The 16,844-nt window shown below is 45.4% G+C and overlaps 1 protein-coding gene across 1 annotated transcript in view; it reads left to right on the top strand.

Annotated features, from left to right (window-relative positions):
- The first annotated feature begins 5,703 nt into the window (after positions 1-5,703).
- LOC131207661 (thrombospondin type-1 domain-containing protein 4) overlaps positions 5,704-16,844 on the top strand; it is a 52,561-nt gene continuing 41,420 nt past the window's right edge. The window contains exons 1-2 of the mRNA XM_058200284.1: positions 5,704-5,853; positions 15,429-16,291. Of these exons, the coding sequence (XP_058056267.1) occupies positions 5,704-5,853; positions 15,429-16,291 (1,013 nt within the window). The remainder of the gene's footprint in view (positions 5,854-15,428; positions 16,292-16,844) is intronic.

Raw genomic sequence — 16,844 nt, 5'->3', positions numbered from 1 at the left:
CATTTTTTTTCTAGCAAAGAATTGGCAATAGTGGTCCGGTAGCAACAAAGGTTACTGCCCGTCATATTCCCTCATTAGCAATCACAAGAACTGGTGCGGCTGTTATCCGACGGGTTGGTTCCATTCTTTCGGACGGACTAAACGGACATAATATTAATAACCATCAGTGCCGGTCTATGACAGTACAGTGACAAGCGGTGCGTGTCATGCAGTGACCATGATCTAGTTGAATCGCGTGAATGAATCTTGACCCCGTGAGCGGTGAGCCCTTTCGGCTGATGTTTCCTTGTTGAATGCCATGAAAAATGAGTTTCAAATGAATCCAGTTGCGTGGGGTTGCTTAGCTGAAGCACGTGGTACTGGCACGCGGATACCGCTTTGACCCTAGACCATGATTAACGATCCTTGGGTGGTTCGCTATTTTGTGCTAATTTCTACTAAGTAGTCTCGTCAGAAGTAAGCCATTTCCCTACATGCGGATAGTAGGATTTATTGTAAGTGGACCTCATTCTTACAGTGGACAGTTTTTCAATACACTCTACTTCCGTTGGCGCTAGGAATTGGAACTTTCTTTATTCGGTAAGCCGGCTAAGATGCACCGTAAAGGTAACGCTAAGTTAGGTGCCAAAACGGACGCTAACGAGCTGATGATTTCCGATCACGTCTTGTCCGTTCCAAGCGGTGAGTAATCTTCTTCCATACCGCTAGGTTTCCTTACCGGTTCAATGCAACACTTTCATGTATCTTACAGCGCCGTCTTGATGCACTTTCGCTGTTGTGCCAACTCCAGAGTTTGTCGGTCGTACGGTTACGGGCGTAGCATGGGGTGGCAACTAGAGAAGGGAAAAGATTAACAACGACCCATTGCGGTTCTTTAATGTGACAGTTCTTTCTCCCCGAATGGCAGAAGTTGCTCGCGTGTGCACTTAAGACGTGCCTCTCGCTTATGCTACCAACTTGTGCATGATGCGCTATGATCCCGGAAGGGTACTATTCTGTTTCGAAATGTTTAAAGTATATGAGATATTCTGTTAGTACTTCAGTTGCCCTATGTCACACCTCACGTCAAGGCTTAAGGAGGCCAAGGAGGCGATCGAATGATGAAAGCTGGTGCTTGCTCTGAACCCGAATAATACCGTGATGGAATCAATCCATAAGCCTGCCCACCTGGGAGCATCATCGTTGGGGCAGGTCTTGGAGTATAGAACTAACTGGAACCAATTTATAATTATCGGTTAAAAATCGATCTGCTAACGACACGGGCCTACTGCCGGTACACCTCTCACTCATTGACTGTTCAATAATCGAACCCATAAACAACCCACAAAAGCTCACCCAACCTATAATCATGCGGTTTACGAACGCATCTTAACATCGCGCGTCAGCTCCCTCCTAATAATGCTGTCCTCCTAACGCCGTGTTGTATGTTGCTTGCTGGCAGACATTTGCTAAGCAGTGGCCGTACCGAAACCGGCCGTCAACGCGACAATCAACCATCAATCTAGGGCTCATTGTTTGCAAGGCGGCACTGGGCTTCATGTGCTAGAATCGCCGTCCACCCACTGGGCGGAGCGCCGGTGGGCCTCTTGACATTACGATCACGCGTCGAGCGGGAAGTGACGGTTTCGAGAGCCTTGCCACTATTCAAGTGGCTCTGGTGTAAGCGCACTCCAAATGAAGTAATTACGACGGCAAGCAAGCAATGCGGCTCTCCTGGGCCGTTCCTAGCACTGATTTGTGCCGATTGATACCTTGGCACCGCAGATAGTTGTACATAATTAGCATAGTGTTGCGCATAGATGATCTAGAACCGTTTCCGGGATGCTCTTTTAGTATTCTTCCCGTGCAGAACAACACCGTATCCGGTGAAGCGAATGGCGTTAGAAGGGTTGCCCTTTTTCATGTGCCATGAATCCGATAGATGAGTTGTTATTTTGTTTAAAAAATTTTTTTTCTGTTATGCCAAGGAACGCCCTCGTCCGAAGCTCGTTTTGCTTCCTTTCCGTTCGGTAGATTTTTATTTGTGTTTTGAGTGAAAATGGCAAATGGATTTGCAGTGAGACTACAGGAATACAACTGATACGTTGTGATAGATATGTCAAAAATTATTCTGGTAATAAGATCTGGTGAATACAGTGGCGTGGTTTACCAATTCTCATCCGACATATTCGGGACAGGTTTTGACCGGTTTTGCGATGTGGGGTCGAGCGTTGTCATTTTTTAAAATCAGCTTATCACGTCTCTTATCCCGTACTCGTCGTTTTATGGCCAAAGCTTTACTTCAAATGCATTAATTGTTGTCGATAGGATTGTTCATCAATAACTTCATTAGGATTTAAAAGTTCATAGTACACCACACCTTTCATATCCCACCATATGCACAGCATAATCGTTACCGTTCAAATGCTTTAAAAAATGTGGTGTTTACACTTTGACCAAACACTGCGTTAGATGCGTAATGACAGTAGCTGTAAATAAATTTTCATAAAAATAAATATTTGTTATATTTAGCGAGTAACGCCATCCATTGTGTATTTCAAGTGAACAGTTTACGGTCACAGACGTAGAATTCAATTCAAAGCTCAAAGATTTGCATTTTCAATCATAAATGTATTGCTAGTGCGTACATGCACATTCCTTGGGCCTCGTACCAGACCATGGCTTTACCCTATGAGTGCAATCAATTATGTGTGCGGGGCAAATATCTTCAAACAAATTGTGAACCTCGTTGCAGCGGTTACATCCGAGCCCATTCGTTAGGCTAATACGATTTATGAAATTTTCTGTTTTAATTTGTGGATTCGTTACCGACTGTGGCGATAGCAGAAAGGCTCTTCACAGGCGAATGCATTATGGTAGTGTGCAGCACCGTTCTAAGTCATGCACACGAACATCCTTTCGTACCGCCCGTCTAGGCAGAGGCAGATTATTCTGTTTATTATTTGGCATGTTGGGTGCCTGCCGAAACCTGGATCAACCCTTCACCGACACAGACACTTCTCTAGTTGCAACGCTAGGGCTCGGTTGCGTAAAGTCGATGGCAAAGTTACAGAAAATGTGGTGTCGATAAATGTATGGCCGAGAGTGCCATACATACGGCCGATTGGCTGCGGTTTTAGTGATCTTCAGTTTCGGGCAATGAAACCAATTATGGAATCCGTTACCCAAAGGCGGAACGATGCTTTCGGAACCAGGCGCCAGCAGAAACTAATCGATATGCTCGATTCGGTTCCATTGCTCCTATGGGTTAGAAAAGGGATGGTCAGCTTGCCTCACCCAGAGTCCCTAGGCCCGTGCCCTTGCAACGAATTCATCCAAGAGAATTGTGAGTGCACAGTGCATTCATGACCATATTTTATTGAATTTGTTAGGGTAATAAAGATAACCCGGCGTTGGAATTGAAACGCGTCGCGATGGATTCGAGAGCCGGTCGAACGTCGGGCTTCCTTTCTAGTGGTCTGCATATTGCATTGTTCCGCTTGCTCTTGCAAAGTCTGTAATGTGCTTGATCATTTTTCTTACGGTTACGATTTTTCATAGTGCGTCACAGAATTCACTGTATGAAGCTGAGAAGCTGAAACGCACGCGGAAAAGCACAAAGCGTGAGCTCCTTTGAAATCGCATCATTTCTTACAGAGTGAGGCACGAGAATTTGAAAACTTTTTTCACATTACACTAATTAGTTAATTTTTATACATTTTAATGCCTTAAGTTACCGAAACAATCACACTAAATGAAATGTATTATTATTTGAATACATTAAATAGGTAACATTCCATTTTATGCTTGTCCAGCTAGCAAGATTCTGTGTCGCCAGAAAGGGCCATCTTGGCGTTACACAACCTTCCACAATTTTGGAGCAACGACCAGCTTGCCATTGTCGTTCGACCATGCAACTTTCTTCGTGCAGCTGACGGTGAAATGGGTCCCTGTGACCGAATCTGCATCACCGAACCCCGGCATCTGGTGACTGACGGATGGTATTCCCCCGCACTTTGAACTGATTCCGGCTTTTTGTTATTTCCGAAGTCCTTTCAACTTTCCTTTCGCTCCGTCCGGATTTCTGTGTCTGGTACCGTTTTCAGATTTTGGAAGGTTAGGGACGAAGAAACCGATCAAAGTTCTTGGCGGCGGCTGGGTATCACGTCTTTAGTACGGTTTGCCTTATGGTGGTGACACTTTTTCGAAAACGTATTGAGATGACCGAACCTGTTATTAAGCTACGCTGGTAATCAATTGGTTGTATTTTTCCAAAGTGATTTCTATTTTACAACAAAGAGTCTGTAAGCAAAATCCACGACAGAATGTGCATTTCTCAAGTTCGAAAATTATCGCTAATAAACTCACTCGTAACACTAAAGGTAATCGTCGGTAATAAAACTGCACGGCCAAGGAATTATTCCTTTCAGAACTATTTCCGTTCCGTTGCATCAACACAATCGCCAAAGCCATCAATCATTGGCCGCCTCGTCCAACCTGCAACTGCAGATATAGAATGCATTCGATTGATTATGCCACGCCAGATAATGGGTTTCGCTCTCCGAATGGAGCCAACCTGTACAGGGTTAGCCACCCGGATAACACATTCTGGTTGGTGCTGTGAGGCCACCCACAAGCTTGGTTCACGTAAAGTCCCTCAGTGGATGGTGCAAATTAAATAAAGACGGTCGCTACAATGCAATTTATTGACGGTTTTATGGACCTTTGTTCCTTTCGTTCGCCGTGGTGCTACCGGTTCATCGAACTGCTATGCTGAGACGTTATGCTACTCATATTTCAATTACTTATGCAATGCAATATTCCACTATTTCTTTTTACGATGTAGTATGATTTTCCAGCACATGCTAATGGAAAAATCAATGGCCCAACTTATGCGGTCGATGCTCGAAGCGTGTGTGCCTTAATGTACCCTGAAATTGCCCTTGCAGCCTCGCGGTCCCCTTGCCGGTTGGGTCTTGCCTCTTGGCGGGGCACACCAAACACGGTCCTGGTGCTCAGGTGTGTTTGCTATCCTTTCAGACGATAACTTTTAGCGACCGATTGTCTGGTTGGAAAGATTCGAAAGCGAAACGGGCCATTTCGGAATGGCTTCCCCTTTCTTCCATCGAAGGGGTTTCCCAACATCGCACCATGCTGCTCATCGTTTCATCATTCGGTGTTTGGCGCGTGCCCGGAGATCGTTTTTTAATTAAACGTTAATTGAAAAGACCTTTCGCAATCACAAATGGACGGACTGGGTCCCCCCGGCCGACCGGGCACACACTGCTCCAGATAAGATCCAGCCCATTTTTCACACTTGCCAACCGGCTTTGCGGAAGTCTTCAGACGTCTAAAGTGCATCATCCGCTCTACCAAACCTTGGAGCCAGCCAGCCGGATCGTCAGTGCCGAGTGGGGCGTTGAAAGGGTCACTAATCGAGGCCATCAATTCCCTGCGAGATGTGCCGAACAGCATCTCGTTATGACCTATTGCCAGTCTACGGTTCTTGCCAAGTGCCGTAGATAATTTTCTAGCTGCCCCCGGCTTCCACAGCGGAGCTAAGTGTAGGAAATCAAGAAACAATTAGTGGTGATAGTAAAGGCGGAAGTAGCACCCCAGGTCAGTTTTATTAGTGGTGGGGAACGTACTCCTTAGAGGGACTGCCCGGTACGGGATACGAACGCTGTGGCTGATACCTTTCCTAGCACCTAGCCTTGTGTCGGAATGATCTGTTTTTCCATTCACAACGTGCTAACATTGCGTTTTTTTTCTATCCTTTTTCTCGATTACAGACTCGTTTGCTGTACGACAATCGTCGTCCTCGCAGCCATAGATCCGATCGGTGCCGACCTAGCCACAAGGGAACGAATTCGGGTGAGTAGTAGAACGGCCGCATGCCGCACGTTTACATGGCGCACCACCACATCCGACTTATGTTTCACCTATGCTCGACCGGTACATGGGCCGTGCCATAATCGGGACCAGAATGGCCCCCAAGTGTTGGGGGAGCACAAAGTGGCGCGAGATAAAACAAATTCCTGCCCAGCCTTTGCGGTCGTGCTGCCGTTGGGAAACTTGCGGCTAATTAGCAAAATGGAAAAGCATGTTCCATCTAATAGCATCTGTTTTGGTAAGGGCAACCTCTAGTGGCACTGAGTCGTCAGGTGGTCCCGACGATCGTTGAGACGGTGCTCGTGACTCGTGCACGATGGGCTCTTGTGGTGGTCACATTTCGTCTCTGAAGTTCTGATAGTCTCCGACCGCCCTTGACAAATTCTTATCAACATTGAAACTAAATACTGTTGGGAAACGTAAAAATTGATCAATCTACACCACGGAACGACGCGTGAGGTTTAGTACAGTGTGATGGGCAATCCCGTTGCTAAATCGCAAGCAATCAAAATTGCTTCAGTGCTACTAGCAACTTCGTTTTCGGATTCGAATTAGTATTCTGTACCGATTGAAAACTGTCAATATTGTTTTTTGTCTGTGATCCACAGGATCAAGACGATGCTAGGTCCGACTAGTAGCACGTTCACGATTATTACTGCTTTAAACTGTTGAGGATATTAATTTTCGCTTCAACAATGATTCAGAAAAACCATCTGCCCTTTCGCTTAGTTCTATTTTGTAATTAATTTTAAAACCTCACGATAGTACGTTGTGTTCGTGTCCCTTCGAACAACCCTACGCAACCTTCATTCGCGGCAACAAAGAGGTCAAATGTTGGCGGTTTTTTGACCACACGACCACTGAGCGAAATGCCCCAGGAAGCTTTTTTGCGCCCTGCTCGGCCCGGCCCGGAAACGGTTGTAAGAAAATTCTGTTGCATCACCACACGTCTCCTCTTCCCACCAACAGCAGCATCGGCCTTCAGCTTCAAGCATTCCGTCTTCGTCGAACGAAGCATGGAAGGTAGAGAGACAGAAAACATGCTCACCACGTCGTCAGCGAAGAACCGGCAGCAGATTAAGTTATATCTTATCAACGCCGCGGCGCATGGGGCCATGCAGGATGAAAGTAAGAATGTACCATAAACAGTGTGCCACCCCGGACCCCTCGAGGTAGCGTGAAAAGGATTCCGCTTCCACGGAGCGCGGCACGCGGTTCGTTGTTTCGTCGGCAGTCGACGACGTTTGTGGGGCATTAATTTCTGTGCGGCTGCCTGCCGGCGGAGCATTGAGCAATGTTTCTCTGCCGGTTCGGAGGGTACCACACGGCGGACGGTAGAGGTTGTTTGCAAACGGGAAAACGTCTTGCTCCCGTGTTTGCGCAACCCGGCACGGTGCGTGTCATGGGGAAGCGCTGCGCGAGATGATGGGCGCGACTTGAGGGTACCAACAATTGAATCTAATTCACACTCGGGTAGAGCTTTGCTGCTCTTTGCCACACACCGGAAGTGAGCTTTCGGGCGACAGTGAGGCGAGAAACACAGCCCAGTGCTGTCGGGCAGTTTGCCTTAGCCACATGAAGGGCGATGAACGCCAGCATGCACATCTTTCCAATCTTTGCTCCTCTAACGCGGATCGGTTTCATAAACCTAGGCGCATTCGAGCATGCAATTCGGCTAGAACTACAATGTGCCAATAATTAGCTCACTTACCTAAAAAGAAAAAGTAACGTTTGTTACATCCTTACAAGCTGATCCTAACGGTTTTTTCGCCAATTTACGCCAACTTACGCCAAGGCCAATTTACGACCTGGCAAGGAAAGGTCCTGTTGTGTATTCTTATGTTGCATTATTCTTATTAGCACTTCTTATGTTACATTATTTGGTTTTCAATCGACCCGAAATGTGTTCTTCGAAGTGATTTTTCCAACGACCCAATACTTCAACGAGCTAGAGACATTTCGGGAGATATTTTGGAAATCACGAACCTCACGAACAATGATGTTCCAATAGCCTTGGCATTGGTATCAATCCATTCTCGCAGGGCAGAAACATTGCTATGGCCAGTCCACTGAACTGAACGGTGGCCTTAAGCTGTGGAAGGTGAAACTTTGGACTACATGCGTACAGGAGCCACCAAAATGCCCTTTTACTATATTTGTTCGTTGTAAAGTTGTATCCGTTCACAATATTTCTTAGTATTTTTTTTTATTAATATTTGATATCATTTGGTTCGGCAGCCCTTGGGTCTGAATATATATATTTTTTAAATTGGAACTTTATTAGACATAAATGCTTGATTACATAAGAGTACAGAGATATTCCACATTGGGATTGCAGCTATTCAATAAGTCTACGGTATCAACATGATTGAAATGAAAATATGTCGATTTAAATCTATTTAAATTGTATGTTATGCCACGTGGAATTTTGTCATTTTATTCTACTTATAACTAATAACTAACAACATCTTACAAATAGTTAACATAAAAAAAACTTCAGATAATTAACTCTCGAATTGTTGGCTAGATAGAATTATTGCATCTATTGATTAGAACGTCCTTATGGCCATTTGAGAATAAGTCAACCCGATCAAAGATTCCTTTTTAATTCGATTACTAATGCTCCTAGAAGGGCAGTATAATCCGATCGAGCTCGTTCCACTAAAAGCAGCAACTATCAACTATCAAAACCCCACAAGCCCGAAAGCCAGACGCTGGGAATTTAGTTAGGAAGGGAAGCAATAGCGCTGTATTCTAATGTTCACCTCCTTATGCAACTTTTGGCTAACGTTGGACTATTTTGGGTATGGTGAGACGATACTGATATCCGGAAGCCGCCCATTAAGCTGGTTTGGGTAACGAGAGGAGGAAGCTCTTAGATTACGTACTCAATTTATTGTTCTATCAGGTAAACGCTGACCACGCAGTATCGTCCTATGATGTCGACGAATGGTGCCGGGTGTGGGTAGGGAAGGATTGGAGAGATCAGCGGTGATGATGTTCAGTGTGCTACTTTTTTCTCCTACTGTGAGTACCCCCACCGGGTTGTTAGTCGATGTGTTTGGTCAAAATTCACATTTTTCACCTACTTTATAGCACGAGGGGTACCAAGCGCCGCTGTGCTTTGCTGGGGGCGATGGGGCCAAAAAATTCAACCTACGACCGTTCCGCCCGGGTGTGAGGAAAAACTTGAGCAACCTCGATTGTTCTTGGATTTTCCAGTTCATTTATCGCAAACAATGGCGATTACCACCTAACCTTAGTCGAAATTTGACCAATAACCGCCCTGATGCTGTGGGATCTGGTGTGTCATAGAAGCAGTTCTTGCTGATGTTTATGTTCAAATTGTTGCTGACGACCATCCGAAAAACAATGGAACACTGGCGTACTTCGTCCTTGTGATATCGGAAAAGGAAAACGATTTCTAACTAGGGTTTCATTTGACCTGTGCCAGTTATGTTTATTCCGATCCTGCAGTAAAGTGGTCCGGATGCTTCTACAGTTTCATGTTAAGCAACGTATGAGCCACTTTAATGATTCTTAAAAGTGAATGCTATTACGGTTGGCTTTTGGGGGTTCAATAATCATCACAAATCGGTTGTCTGTGACATCAGTTTAATTGATAAGCCTTTGATAATTATTGCCCGACGTTGGAGTCTTTGTTTAGCATAGTTAGCCAATTAAGGTCAAACGTTCACCATTTTCTACCACCATCATACATCGTCTAGTTTAAAATGATTTAATTGAAAAATACAACTTTTACATCATTAATATAGGAACGATAAACGATAAACAATATAAATATTTGGAAGCAAACACTTTTTTCCGAGCAAAATGCACTATTTAAAGGTTGCGTGGGCCATATAGAGAGACAGAGATAAAAGCTGCAAAGCCTTCGTGTTCGGAATATTTTAAAAATAGTTTTTTACATTCACATTTAAATATTTACACTGGTTTTCTGATTGGTTTTGCATAAAATAAATCACATCCGTAGGCCGCCGGTCGGTTATGGGACAGTTGAGCCAATTGAAAAACAAACACAACCCAGAGCGCATGCACCTCCGAACGGCTTGGCCCGACCATTTATTCCGCCGTATTCCACTTGTTCCAGAAGAATCAATCAAAATCCTCCCGAAACCGCGCAGCGCGCACGAAAGGCGATAAATCAGGGCGAGCGAAAACATAGCTCACCCCATCATCCGGACGGAGGGAGGAAAATTTTTGCATGACCTTGCACCGGTCATGGGCCAACGATTTCCCACGGCGTCCGCCAAGTGGAAGGCCCTAAATAATGTGCGCCCAACACGGGGAAAACGGCAACGATACCGACGACGATGAACTCCGAAACGTGTGGTTTTCTAGGTCAACGGTCAAACGATCGCCGGGGAGAGGGGAGCGGGTTAAAGTGGATCACACCCGGCCATCGGAACCATCGGAAGAACATCCTCCGAGCCGCGACCCCCTGTGAAAGGCCTTCAACATATTCCAGGCGTTCGATTCCGGATCGAACGTCAAAGCATCTTGTACAAATACCAGCCACTATGCTGCAATGCTTCTCTGAAGTTCTCTCTCTCTCTCTCTCGTGTGCCGTGGCGTGTGGCGGTGTGAAATATGACGAAATGCAACCAAAAACCACTCATCATCTTTCCACTATCGCCCCCATTAATATGCGGACCCCAAGAATGATGATGCCGAGCTGTGGTGTGTCGGAAACCAGAGGCAAGGGAGATTTTTAAAGCTGCCAACATTACATCGTACGTTGCGGAAGCAAATTAAGCCAGCCAACCGAACCCGATTCTGAACCCAATGTGTAGAAGCATAAAAAAAAACAAACGCAAGACGTGAGCGGCGCGCGCGCGCCAAGCGTAAAAAGGTTCTAAATTCCAGACATTGCCGAACGCGAATCGGCCCGGGGGTTTGATTTATGGAAACAGCAGCACCCGCGACGTGCGACGTGCGTGCTTATGAGCGTTGGATCCGGGGGCCGAATGGCAAAGAAAAATTTGGGCCAAGCAAAACTGTGCGCCGTAGAAGAGTTATGGGTCCACCGAAGAGTCGTCCGTGCGGACAGAACCGTGTGTGGTGTGGTTTATGCTGAGCGGACGCCGAGCGGAATTGTTTTGCTGCCGAGGGTTTAGTGTGAAAATCGGGGTTTTTATTCGAAATGAACAAAATATGCCTAAAAGTGAGGATCATAAAATAAATTTGGAGCTGGCGAGTTGATAACAACTGATCATAGCTCTAATTATTATTGCTCCTGAATGTATAGCATAAAAAAGCATAAGCATAGTTTGCTGCTTAATAGCTGTGGATCTAATAGAGAAGTGTCAGACGATTGGAATGCATAACGATGATTTTCGCCGATTGTGTTAGAGTTGTGATAATAAGGAAACGATAATGAAGATACGTTAGAAACGATCCAAATAATTAATCATTTATTTAATCATTAATCATAACTTATTCACTATAAGTTTCTTATGTAGCAATACATGTAAATCAACAATTTTTTTAAACTATAGACACTTTTTCGATAAGCTGAGCCCAGCTTGGGTCTTCTGCTTTACTTTCTTCTGTTTGACACTAAACATATTCGTGGAAATGGCATGGAGAATAGCCCTTTGCCGTAAAAAATGACCGAATACTGTATCTGATGAATAGGGTTTATTTATTTATTTATTACGTTTGTTTATTTTATTTCTATAGCCTATCCGTTCAGCTCAATGATGATTTTCGAAAATAACAGCGAGTAAATCCGCTTCGCTCAGCCATTACTTAATTTAAAACTTGCTGTGAGTTTCCTTTTCTCTCTCTCTCTCTCTCTTTCTTTCTCTTTCTTTCTCTTTCTCTCTCTTTCTCTCTCTTTGTCTTTCTTTTTCTCTCTCTCTCTCTTTCTCTCTCTCTGTCTCTTTCACGCTTTTTCTCTCTGTTCAAATGGTTCAAAAGCATCTTATTTTCGGTAATCTTGACATGAGGCATTGAAAGAACGCTGTACTCAGAGTCGAAACGATTCGTAAAATGCGAAAAGAATTCTCTGAACAGAGCATACAATATGGGACAGCCGGCCAGAGTTGAATGGGTTGCGGTGGTAAAATATGATTTGTCGTTTTACGCATACCAAATGACGATGAATGAGGGGACATTGGGCCCTTCAGCACACAGTCCCCATTGAGGCAAGACATCGGCCAGCCCTCCGTTTGTCTCGCGGTGCGTCATTGTTATGCTTTTACACACTTTATGCGCCGTGTGCTACAGTGTTTGGGGCCCCTTTCTTAGGGCCATGTAAGGGTGTTGTTCATTGTCGGGAAACCGTTCCAAATCTCGGGTCTCGGAATCCGCTACCAAGGCCAGTCAGATGTTTATGGACTGTAACTATATTTGCGTGTTTGTGCTTGCCTCGATGATCTCGGGCACAATAAAACCACGAGCGCGGATTACAAAAACATGTTATCGATTATAGGTCGATTATGTTCGCGGCTGATCTCATATTTTGCATGAATATTTGAGCGTTTGCTGCTTGTCTCTGGTCGCCGACAGCAGCCGTTTCTTGTTAGCGATATTGATGGATGGGCAATGAATGAAATTGGTGTTAAAATGACTGATTTAAAAAAAAACAGATCACCACATTACCATGTAAACTTACACTAGAGTGCCAAATCTGCACGCTTGTGCTTATATCCTTGGCGTGGTCGGATGATGAAATTCCAATTGCCGATTAATTGATGAGAAATGTAAAATAATTATTAGATATACTATCTTTGCTTTATAAATCAGACCAGAAATTATTTATGTTTTTCTTATGCTATACGATGAAGACAACTGTTTCAGCAATGTAATTTTGTGTCATTACGCAAACCTAATAAGGAGCTAACGAGCTAACGAGCTTAACTTTTTCTAGCGAGCTAAAGAGCTTTTCATAATGTTTATGTTTTAAAGTTACGACCCCGAAAGATATGCACATTTTTGATGGTTCGACATGCTTGTGTTGAGAGTCAACCAGTATAAAGATCTTAAATATTATTTCAACTCCCAATATCGTGGCAAGCATCAATGCTTAGCGTAAACAGTGTAATGTTACCAATCTGCGGGTGTGCGATGACCAACGGAAGAGCACAAACATTTTACATCGTCCGAGCAGCTAAAATCCATAGTTTCGAGTACATTTAGCTAGTGCCAGGTTAACCGAATACTGCGAAAAGTTCCGACGAAACCCTGTCGTACCGGTGGGAACTGCTCCGAACCGTGTCTAAGTAATGTTTTATGTAAATGCACACAATTACGCAATCGCGCACTACGGCGTCCCACAAAATGGAAAATGGTGTTTATGGTGTACTCATGTGGCGGGCGTGCAGTCGCACCACGAGCAAACTTTTTGAAAGCATTTGAATGCTCCACGTTGGAATCTTCTCCAAACACGTGCGTGGCGCGAACCGCCGAGCCGAGCATGTGTTTCGTGATGCTCTCCGCAAGCGCAATTGTCTGGGAAAACACTATTTTCCGCTGCCCGGTTGCATCGATGGGGAGTCACGGAGAAATCTCGCTCTTGTGCCACGAGCCAAAAACTTGTACGGACTCGTCCTTTCGAATTGCGATTGCACACGGCATAGGAAACTTGTGCTGCCGGCCAGCGGAGGCTTGTGAAATCTTTCTGGAAGCCCCATTTTTTTCGACTACATACATTTTTGGGCTTCTTTCCTTTCATTTTTTCCGTTTGTCAATGAGCTATCGACAAGTTGTTTCGCAGATGTCTTGTTCTCCTGCAGACAGGACCGTAGCCTAAGTTGCGCCTTGTCCACCGACTCTAGCTGCAGCTGACAAAACATGATGAAACTCGGTCGTGTCGTTTTATTTTATTTTTTTGCCCAAGTCAGTCGGAAGCAATTGCTCTACCGAATAAAATGGCTCGATGGAATAAAATACCAATTTTCCGCCCCTCCGAGGGTCGATGGCGGAAGCGACAACTTCAGTTTTGTGCTCATTGTTCGAAAGTGCACGAAACTTTTGGAAGTTAGGTTTCGGTTCGGAATCGGGTTGGTACATAATCTCGATCGTAATTTGGTGCAAATGGCATTCAAATTTCACCCGCTCACACCCGCATGAGCATTTGTTCGGCAGGTTCGAGGTCGGACGGTTTGTGGGTAGCTTTGAGGGATAGCCCCAGACAAGGGTCACCGTCTGGCACTTTCAGAGCATGTGCGCGACCTATGAGCATGGTATGGCGCTGGAAATAAAAGCCGGATTCGGGCTTTCTGTTTCAGGCAAAACCATAATTGAAGTTTCATTCTTTTCGGAACCACCGAATGATAGAGTCAACATAATCGCAACACCCGTTTTGTGGTCGAGGTGACTAATTAGTCCGGTTTTCGGAACTTTCTGTGGGAACTGTACCAATACGCTCTGCGTTTAACGGCTTTGGCGTACGGACACGGAAGGACATTTTGGATCAAATCGAGACTAGCTAGTCTAGATAACATGATTATCATTAAGAATTCATATAAAAGAGATATTGTGTTACTCGTTGTACAGTTGTGGAATTAACCATCCCATTCGGCCATTAGGAAAATTGTAGTGAGAAACTATAATTGCAAACAAATTAATTCGGTTCTGTTGATGAGTAAGTTTGTTTAGCAACAACGAGGCAACGTACAGAAAATAAAGCAATAAAATAATAATTTTACAGTACTATAGGTTGGTTACCCTCCAAATTTTCTGCAAGCGCATAGCGTCCCGTTTCGTAAATATCAATGTTTTTACTAAATGTTTACAATTTCCATGATGAAGTTTAACGTTTTAAAAGTCAAGTAATCGGTAGATAAAAAACATTGTTGTTGTGTTATTATAGATACTTTGAGCGCAGGGCTTCATTCGTCTCTTATAAGTTCAAAATACAGATACCCTGAACATGTCCTAACTGGTGTTTTTAGTAGACTACGTTATGAAGATAGTCTCTAAAGGTAACTACTCAAAATGGTAAACAATTTATTATGCAGCGGAGCAAAACAATACAAATTATTAAACAACATTTCCAACGCCAACAGCAGGGAAATATCGCGCTTAGAACCGTATTAAAGGAAACTGTCGCCACGAAAGAACCGAAAGCAGTAAGACACGGTTACGAACTATATGATTCCGACTAAAAGGCAACAAAATCATTTGGTTGACGAATAATGTTTTGTGATGCGTTGCGAGGTATTCGCTACCTTTGGGGACGTCTCGATTGTTGCGGAGATCCACAAATGGTTACAACGGTTACTGTAATTACAGTTCTACGCAGATTTGTTATAAAACGTCACTCCGTTTCTCGAATTGAGGCTCCGATTCAGCCCACTGAAATCGCACACCAACCGGTAACCGGGGGAACCGGGAGCTAAATAATGGCGTCGAAAAAACATACTTCAACTGATCCGTCAAACTGTCAGCGAAAAGGTCCATTTCGTTCCCCGCTTCACCCCTCTGGCCGGATGATTTCTATTTTATTTGCGATTTTTGTGGCCATTTTTCGCACACTCTTCGCTTCCGGAACGGTAACCTTTCTTTCTTGTTCCTGTCCTCACCTGCAGATTCACCGAGAATGGCTGGAGAGACGGGCCGCCAGGAGATCGAATGGCAGCGTTACGAATCCCGCCTCGGTACCGAATCCGCCGCCGCCACTCACGACGACCAGCACTCCGCGGACGACCTACATGCGAAAGTTAATCAAATTCAAGAACGAAAACGAACCGCTGTCGGAGAATGATGTTTCGTTCGTTCCGCACTTCGAGGCAAGCAGTAACACCGGGATCGGCGACAGTGAAGACGAGGACGCTTTGCCGCGCCAGCAAGGCCGTCGGCCAGGTGCAGACGAAAACAAACTTTTGATAGACGATGCCGAACGATACCGGTATGAGGTCGTAAGTGAGCGAGAAGCCGGCCATGCCGGTGCTGATCCTAAGAAACCCTTGGTATACGTCATGGAACGCGAGCGTGGTGAGAAGGAGCCGCCAGAGAACCCACCGGCGGAGAAAGTGTCCAAACATATTAGTGCCTTAGTTACCGCGAGCCCCAACGCATCGGAGAAGCGTAACGGAACGGCCACCAGCATCGAGACGAATCCAGTTACGAATGATTTGTCGAGCACTGCTGCTGGCAGCGTCAACGGATCGACTACTGGACGTGAGCTCAAAACTGGCGAGAGCGTCATTCCGGGCGGGGTTAGCAACACGACCCGTTTGACGACATCCGGCGAGCCGAAGGACGAAGCGCAGCCGGAAGTGAATCCGGAGGGGGAGCTCGGATTACCGACCACCGACAACACGGTGCTGGCGATGCCGGCTTCCAACGTTACCGTCCGGAATATGTTCGGCCCGTGGAGTAGTTGGACGCCTTGCTCGAGATCTTGCGGTGGTGGCGTCAAGACCCAGCATCGGGCCTGTTGGAAGCGAGAGTAAGTATTTGTTCGTTCATTTGATACCAGCCAGCAGCAGCTGGCCTAGGTTGTGGTCAAAAAGTGGAAAACGATTGCCGAAAAACGGCCGTTCCCGCAAAGTACCCACCGCCAACTCCATCGTCGACGCGACTGAGACATAATGGCTGCCAAAATGCATTAGAACCGTGTTGTAGCTAATTTGCGGCTCGGTCGGTTCGGTGCAAGGCTGACGGTCAAAATCAGTGCCAAGTTCCGGTGCCCTCAGGCACCCAAAGTTCCGCTCCGTCCTGCCTGTACAAAATTTTCCGAGGCCCATTCGCATTCGTTTTGGTTTTTCTCCGTACGCTCCAAACGCCAGAGCGGTTGCCATTAGTGTTTCATGTTTTTCTTTGCGAATTCGGGTAGCAAACAGCAAATAGGAGCACTAGTTTCGGTGGATAGCGGGTGGCTCGGTCCAGGTTTAGCTACCATTCTCCGCTTCGAATGGGCAGTCTTTGCCAATCGTGCCAACTCCACAAAGAACCCATTGGGGTGTCATAATATGCAGCCGAGCGCAATTCCCAATGTACGC

This window comes from Anopheles bellator, chromosome 2, assembly GCF_943735745.2.
Source record: "Anopheles bellator chromosome 2, idAnoBellAS_SP24_06.2, whole genome shotgun sequence".
In the NCBI taxonomy this organism is placed as follows: Eukaryota; Metazoa; Arthropoda; class Insecta; order Diptera; family Culicidae; genus Anopheles; species Anopheles bellator.
The sequence above is the reverse complement of the archived record's forward strand: the minus strand, read 5'-3'. Positions and strand labels throughout refer to the sequence as shown.